Raw genomic sequence first — 8,553 nt, forward strand, 5'->3', positions numbered from 1 at the left:
AAGGAGTATCACAGCAATATCTTTGAATTCCAGTTAACTGCCACACAACTGAGAAGAGTATATGCTTGCTATAATTATAGTCACTTTGTAGAGACATGACCTTCTCAGGTTGCCTGAATCACAACAGTAGTTATCGTCAGTCCATAGTAATGGTAAAGTCAAACCTTATCACTTTCAATGGAGAATGCATAACTGAACACAAATGGCATAAGATTCAGACTGGGACAATTTCATGACCTCACAATCTTCTTGGGTTGCCTAGATTGGGCAAGTGACCCACAATGGCCATGTAGTCACCTTGAGAATCCAGGTCCAGTATTCTTCCCATTTCAGCACTCATAGATTTTCCATCCCTGCATAACCCAGGCTTTTCTGATGCTGAGTTGGGTTTGGCTGGAGGCAAGGGCTTCCTCGGCTGCAGCATAGAGTATTGGGAGTAGGCAGTGGCACAATTCCTGTGGTGTAAGCAGCTGCTGGACTCTCTAATGCTTCGATAAATTGTGCATTGGTGTGATGTCAGACTGTAGACTGGGGACTCTGTGCACTCGTGCGCAGGTATACTAGTTGGTGGATGGCCATGAAGGCTCAGCATTTATTTGGTATCCATCAATATACTTACTTGATGAAAAGGACAAGATTGGTTATATAGATGGAGTCTATTAGCCGGAGATGCGTTTAAAATGTGTTCACTGTTATATATAATTTGCACAATGCCTATCAATTAGGTGTAAATGTTTGTTAAACTCATGCATAAATAAGCAATCTTGAATGACAGCTCCCAAAAACTGTCATATCTTTTCTCTGTTTATCTCTTTTCTCTGTTTATAAAGTTAATGTCTGGATTTCCTGCACACTCCTCCTTAGTATGTAACTGAGAGGAAAATCCATCACTGAACTGGACTTGAAAAGAAGGGAGCTCATCAGCATAATCATGCAATCCCCCACCCACCTTCTTCTCCCCAGAGACAGTGAGCAATTGTCCTCTGAAGTGGGAGGTGCTTGCTGGAGCTCCAGTGAGACCTGATGACTGAGCCTCTCTCTGCAAGATGCTGAGATTTGCAGGAGGGAGTTGCTTGAGAAAAATAGTTTCTGAGCATCGTCTAACTTCCAGGTTTAGTCCACTGCACTGTGAATTCACAGACAAGACCTCTGCTCCATAAGATCTCACCATGTGATGGAAGGAGACAAGACAAATCATTCGGGTACATGTGCTGTACGTCATGTAATAGACAAATGTAATAGAGGAATGCTCATCCAAGTGAGTTCAGTTAGGGCTTCAGGGGCTGATCATAAGCCTCCAGAAGCTCTACATTTACTTGCAGCCAACACGAAGAATATGTCACTGATATCAAAATAACTTGTTGCCCACGTGAGGGTCAACAGTCTTGGATTCCATAGCCAGGTGAAAATTATCTATTGTACTCCTCATGATGGACAAAATCCTCATCCAAAGCTGTACAGTTGAAGATATCACAGACTCCCAGGACTAACTTTCTTAATAACTTGGTGTGAACTGATGACACCACGTCAAAGTACCTTACCAGGTGCACCAGCTGCAAGCACTGTCTTCCTTCCTCGTCCCACCTGTGGGAAGCCCTCACATACAGCCAAGTCCTTCTGGGGAATTTTGGAAATCCAAGGTGTATGCATAGGGACAAACTCGCAGAGTGCTGGATCTGGAAGAGGATTAGATCTGAACTCAGGGAGACTTAGTTCTGTGTGCACACTGTGATATAAGTAGATCAATATATTTGGTTGGGAAATTTGAAAATTATAGATTTACCATTTCATGACTACTTTTTTTCCTTTGTTTTATCTTATTCTACAAATGTGAGATATAAGTTAGGATCAGGTATATAAGTGGTATACAGGGAGGTGATGTTTTGTCATCTCCCTGGACCTCCCTTCCCCCTGTGTAGAATTGGGGATTTATCCTAAGTGTTGTTGTGGACCTCACCCCTCTCCCAGCATGTCCCGCTACTGTCATGGCTAGGTTGTACTATCTTCAGAATACTCCGTTTATTTGCCACCTCGCCTCTGTGGGGATCGATCTGAGTGACTGTCTCACTGCTTGTGAGCAGTGCAGAGTTCACTTTGTTCTCACAATTTCTTATGCTGGCCCCTTCTATCTGCTTGGTTCTCTGTGGAAAGAGAATTCATGGCAGAGAAGAGTCCTGAACTCTGCACTGACACTCTTTTTTAAAATTAATAATCTTGAAAATTGTGGCCAAATGTACATTGCATGCATTTTATTCTTTCACTATCTTAAATGTATAATTCAGTGGCACTAAGAATATTTACAATAAGGTGTAACCAGGACCAATATCTGCTTTAATAACTTTTTATTATATGAAACAGAAATTCTTTACCATGAAACAATAACCATACAGTCTCCTCATCCCTAAACCTACATGTTTTCTAGGTTTGAAGATCTTATAAAACTTGAACTTAACAGCATTGTTCTTTTGTATCTGCCTTATTTCACTTAGCACTTGTTCTCAATTTTCATTCTTGTTGTATCATGTATCAGAATTCTGTATCAAATCTAAGTGGTTATATACATACTGTAATTAACACTGTCATGGAAAAAGTCATAGGATTTCACTCTTGTTTCCCATGGTGATTGGCCGTAACCCTAACTAACATAGAGTGAGAACAATTTGTATAAGACAGTATGTGTTGAGAGGTATACAATTAAGGAATCTGGAAGCTAAAACTGATGGTTTTCAAACTAATTTCCATTTTGAAACCAACACTGGGGTTGCCAATGGCCAAACTGGCACTGGTGGGACATATGTTTTTACTTTACTCTGGTCCATGGTCCAGGAAATAACCAATTCTCATGGGTAAGGGACCATAATTTTCTTTATTAAAAATTAAGTTCAACTTGTCACCATACCATGGACAAATGACAGTAGAGGATTTTTCATAAAATCTGTTTCCTAGAAAGTTTTTTTTTTTAAGACAAAGAGTCTGCGTTTAAGAACATCATTTTTCCCAATCCCAGAAAACTCAATGAAGTTTAGAGGTAGCAAAACTCATAAATTCAGAACTGAGCTTCCCACTTGCAGCAATGTCCCCATTCTCAGGATGAAACTTGCTTTTCGGGGAAACTCACTCTGAGAGATAAATAAGGCATCTTCCTTTTGGTACTGTCAGGTAGAAAACAATTCTAAAGAAGAGTTTTATGCACCTGAGGATTCTTGACATTAAAATGAAAACTGCTGAGAAAGAGTTTACAATAAGAGAGATTCAGAGGAAGAAAACATGAGAAATTTATTGGTGATGTCAAGAAGGATGGAAACACTGCACTTTCAGACTAATGCTTTCTCTGTGTAAAACTAGAAAAGCCAGGTGAAAAATAAATCTATTTGAAGACATTTGGGAAACCCTGAAGCATTTCAGAGGCACAAGGCCAAGAAAAATGCATATAATTCCCAAAGGTGGCAAGGCAGTGTTGACTCTCAAGGTCACATGTTGCGAACAGGGCAGAAGCTCTTCCTCACTACCCCAGGTTGCTTCTTGACCTCTCCAGGGATTCCCGAGGAAGACTGACTCCACATCCATCCACCTCAAAAGTGTCCTGCAGAGCCCTCTGGAGAACCAGCTTGAGGGTCTTCTTATTTTGACACTGCTTAGAGGAGCCCACAAAGAAGTAAATGATGGGGTTGGCGCTGCTGTTAACAGCGGACAGGATAAATGAAACCTCAAAAAAATGGCAAGTGAAGGCATCAACCTTCTTCTGAATCCAGAATACTAAAAACCATTTGATGCCTGCAGGCAGACCACAGAGGAGGAAGACCAGCACTGCCAGCAAGATGGTCACATACAGCCTGGTCAGCTGCATCTTTCGGGGACTACAGAGAATCCTGAGCAGCAGTGCCAGGCTGGACCCAGAAAGAACCACAAATAAAAACAATAGCCAAGAGCCAGAGAGGAAATCAGTCGTCTGACACCAACTATGGTCACCCATGCCCAAAAATGGAAAGGCACAATAGTACCCTCCCAGGATGCTCAGCAGCAGAGACAGTGCCCAGAGCAGGGCACACACGACTGCTGACATGTGTCTTGGTCGTCGGCAGCGGTACCAGATGGGCCACAGGACAGACAAGCAGCGCTCGGTGCTGATGGTGCTCAGTATACTCAGGCCTGCAAGGTAGGGAAAGACTATCACAGGGTTGAATATGCTGTAGACCAAATCGAAGTTGCTAGTAAGTTGTAAAAGGGAACGTATCATTTGACCACAGAGGAAGAGGAAGTCAGCCGCGGCCAGGTTGAGGACGTAGGTGGAGAAGGCGTTCCTGCGCATGCAGAAGCCCAGGAGCCAGAGCACAATCCCGTTTCCTGCCAGCCCCACCAGGGCAATGATGAGCATCAGCAGGATTTCTATCTGGTTCTGCACGTCACAGGATGGAGAAGGGATCCTCAGGGCAGTTTCGTTTATTTGTGTGAGTTCTGTTTCCCAACGTGGGATGGTTGGATCCATGCTTGGAAAAACTCTTCTGTTGGCCCTGGGAACACAAACAAGATTTGAGCACCAGCTGTATGATCTCTGATTCTCACCCTTACCCCACAATGTAAGACAGAAGTGCTGTCTCCATTTCATAGAGAAGGAAACAGAGGCTTGCAAGAATAAGAAACTTATGAAAAAGTGGGGAGTCCTCAAATCTGGTTTCAAACCAGTTCTTGCTGACTCTAAAGACTGGGCTCTCTCTATTACAACAAGGTCCTCTACTGACATAGGAACATTCTGTGATGGAAACACCTCCACTCCACAGGCTGGGGCTGTGGTCCAAATCCTTTCTCTGCCCTAGGGCAGAAATATTCTGCCAGGTACAGGACTTAAGAAAGACACAGGTATGATAGTGACACCCCAAGCTAAGAGTGGTCATCTAAGGAGGAGAGAAAAGACCAAACATCAGTAATGAGAAAATGTGAGCTTTTGCTAGGATAAGTGTGATAATGACTGGGCCTGGGAGATAGATATGGCTCAGTGTGTCAGCCATTGAAGACTGGAGCACCTTTCACATCTACATTGGCTAGCTCTGTGTGAGGTACACTGTGTTCTCAATAGACATTTATTCAATGGTTAAATGTATGCATACATGAGGAGCCTAATGGTACTGGCAGATTTGGGTGTAATGAAAAATTAAAAAGAAAACACAAAGGCATTAGAACACACACATATCATCATAATTCTGCTTGTGGACAGAGCTATGTGTTAAAAAGAATTAATTATGTGTGCCCAAACAACTGAAGTTGATTCTGATGAGCCTTTGAAGAAAGAACCTAGTATGACCTTCCTGAGAGCTAGAAGCATTGTGGCACAGGGTGTTGGGGTAGGGCGTTGGCCTAAGCTAAACAGCTCATCAGTATAAAGGAGGAAGGAGAAAGCATTGGTGAGGTCTGAGTGTCGCTGAAGGTGTTTGAAGCATGAAAACATCCATGGAGGACTGCTAAGTGTTGTGTGGGGTGTGTGCAATATGCACCTACTTTATGCCCTCTCCCAGGAGATCTTTGATAGAGTTTCCTTTACTGATTAAGGCTTTCATATGAGAGGAGTCCCTGTGGGAAAGTAGAAAAAGTGCAAGGCTTGGAATGTAAAGAGAGATATCCATACTGATTCCAACCGGAGAAAGAGGAATAGCTCCCATCTGGTTGGATAATATCAGCTGATTAAGAGATTATTAGGCATGGTATTTTTTATCCTCTCTGAAATCTAGGAGGTAAAAATTGGTCTTATTCCCATTTCACAGAGGATAGATAGAAGCACAAAAGGATGCATCATTATCCCTTGGTCTGTCACAATGTGGTTGAACCAGCTAGGCTGCCTCAGCATCGCCCCTTTTACCAACCCATTGGACCCAGCACCACTGTGTGCTAAGTATACATAATTAAGGAGGAAAACGAAGGCGTAATTCTCACATTAACTCTAAATTGGCAGTCAAAATTGAGGGTTGAAAAAAACTCAACCTGCCGGGCTCGGTGGCTCAGCCTGTAATCCTGCGCCTTTGGGAGGCTGAGGTAAGTGAATTGCCTGAGCCCGCGAGTTCAAGACCCACCTGGCCAGCGAGACTTCATCTCTACAATAAATGAAAAAATCAGTCAGGCGTGTTAGCGCATGCCTGTAGTTCTGGTTACTTGGAAGGCTGAAGCGGAAGATCGCCGAAGCCCAGCAGATCGAGGCTGCGATGGCCAGGAGCGGCCATTGAACTCCAGTCTGGGCGACAGATTGAGACTCCAACTCAAAGAAAAAAATTCAACCTAAACAAACTCTACAGAGGTCGAGAAGCCAATCACAGAGATAAGCAAAGAGAGTTAAGGGGAAGCCAAGTAGGAACAGATGGTGAATCCAGGAACCATTATCTACCTCAAAAGGCAGCCTTCAGTATGGAATTTTGAGGGGTAGAAGGCTCCAAGGGGAAAGGAGATGCATCCTTCTACTGGAGTGCAGAGAATCATCAGGAGTGAGCGCAGCCATCATGAGCTCTCTTAGAAAGATGAGCTCCCACAGCCTCAGTTAGCTAGAAGGGAAAGCCAGAACCTGTGCTATTCCCACTGAGGGCATCTAACACTTAGTGTGTCTATATTTAGGGTTGCATGTATCTGTCTTTTTCATCAATCCTAAAGAATCTTTAGTACAAACTCATGCCTGTTTTGCTCCCTACATTTTTCATGTATGCCTTAAAATCCATCTGTTGTAATGTCCTCATTTAACTCGAGAAGAAGCTGAGGCTTGAAGAACAAAGGATGTTCCTGTTATCACACCAGGAAGAGCAGTCCCAATACCAGCCCCTGGTCTCCTGGAGTCCTGCATAAGACTTTCCCATTGTTATCTAACCCATCATTCTGTATTTCTGAGGATCTCTTTAAAAAATCTTCATGGGAGCGCAGAATTTGAGAGCTAATCAAGGCTGTAGAGACTGCTAATATCCCCCAATCTATCTTTCTTATGTCACATAACAATTCTGAGAGCATAAGAACTGAAAAAGGATCCCCATTCCAGTCTTCCTCATTCTGGATGACATTGTATGACTAGGTACTGGTCAATGGGAGGTGAGCAGAAGTGATATAATCAAGTTCTGAGTCATGGGATTCATAGAAGGAGCACAGCCTCCCCTTCCCCTCCTCCTCTTCCATCAGGCTGTAATGCTGATGTGGTTGGGAGCTGTGTAGGAGAATGAGGGTACCTGTCTAAGGTTGGGGAGTTGCAAATTTTGAGGTCCTAATGTATCATCCCTGGAGCCTCCAGCTCAGGTCTAAAATATAGTCATCTCTGGGTATCTACAGGGGATTGGTGTTGGACCCCCGAGCAAACCATACCTGAAGAAGCTCGATTTCTTTTTCTAAAATAATGTAGCATTTTGTATATAACCTATGCACTTTCTACTGTATACTTTAAATCACTTCTAGATTGCTTAATACAATGGGAATGTCGTGTAATACCTAATACAGTGTAAATGCTATGCAAATTGTTGTATTGTATTGTTTAGGGAATAGTGAAAAGAAAAATGTCTGTGTCTGTTTAGTACTGATACAGCTATCCTCCCCTTTTGTGAGAGGAGGGAATGTCTTCCATCTATGGTGGTTGAATCTGCTAATGTGAGGCACACTGATGCAGAAGGCCAGCTGCACATTCTTGTTTAAGATTTTTATTTGTGTTAGAGACCCCAAATTAGAGCAGCCAAACATATACTGTAACAAACAGAAATGTTTTCTCTTTTTAAAATTACATTTCTTTTACTAGGCATATTTGATAAATGCGGATATTTCTCCATACAAGTGACACTAGAGAAATAAGTTGCAAAGAGAAAATATAATAACTCTGATGGAACTTAGATGAGAAATGATTCAATGACATTTAGAGAGAGAAAACCCCAGGGGTATGAGGAGGTTAGGAGGCATGGACAGTAATTTCCATTAGCCTTGAAGATGTTCTTCCATCCTTGTCCACCCTGTTTGGCCTCCCAAGAGGGTGGTGTCTCTGTCTCTTACCCGTGGGATCCTAATTCTGGCTGAATTGAGCCACTGGGAGACACCACGGGGAGACTGAGGGACAGGAGGATAGTGATTGGTATCCCTGACCCCTGGCTCTCTGCTGTGAGGCTGTGTTGGTCACTCACATCTTCTCCACCTGCCTGATTGTCCCCTCCTCCTACTACATCTTCAGCTGTGGCTACGCTCTCAATGGTAACTGCTCCTTCCCTCTCCCTTTGAGGCTGGATTTGGAGCACTGCTTCCCTATTGCTGCTTTCCCTTAATTCTGCCCATTGTAGTCAACAGTCCCCACATGAAACACCTTCAGTTATTTCAGATTGAATCATCAGTGTTTTCCTTGGACATTTCAGATGTGCCAAGAAAAGTTAGGAAAGGAACAAAACCTGTGTTGACTGCAGTTCAGCTCTGGGAAACAGTGCTGCATGTCCCCTTGCTTCTTTTTTTTTTTTTTTTTTTTTTTTTTGAGTTGGAGTCTCACTCTGTCGCCCAGACTGGAGTGCAGTGGCCGCTCCCGGCCACCGCAGCCTCGACCTGCTGGGCTCCGGCGATCCTTCC

The 8,553-nt window shown here is 43.3% G+C and overlaps 1 protein-coding gene across 1 annotated transcript; it reads right to left on the reverse strand.

The window, feature by feature from the left end:
• Window positions 1-3,505: 3,505 nt before the first annotated feature.
• On the reverse strand, window positions 3,506-4,486 carry LOC103273503 (mas-related G-protein coupled receptor member X2). Its single transcript, XM_008070940.1, has one exon. It carries the CDS (start codon window positions 4,484-4,486, stop codon window positions 3,506-3,508), a length of 981 nt encoding a protein of 326 aa, XP_008069131.1.
• Window positions 4,487-8,553: the final 4,067 nt, after the last annotated feature.

Source organism: Carlito syrichta, unplaced genomic scaffold (assembly GCF_000164805.1).
Source record: "Carlito syrichta isolate Samal-C Ts95f unplaced genomic scaffold, Tarsius_syrichta-2.0.1 Scaffold314067, whole genome shotgun sequence".
Classification (NCBI taxonomy): domain Eukaryota; kingdom Metazoa; phylum Chordata; class Mammalia; order Primates; family Tarsiidae; genus Carlito; species Carlito syrichta.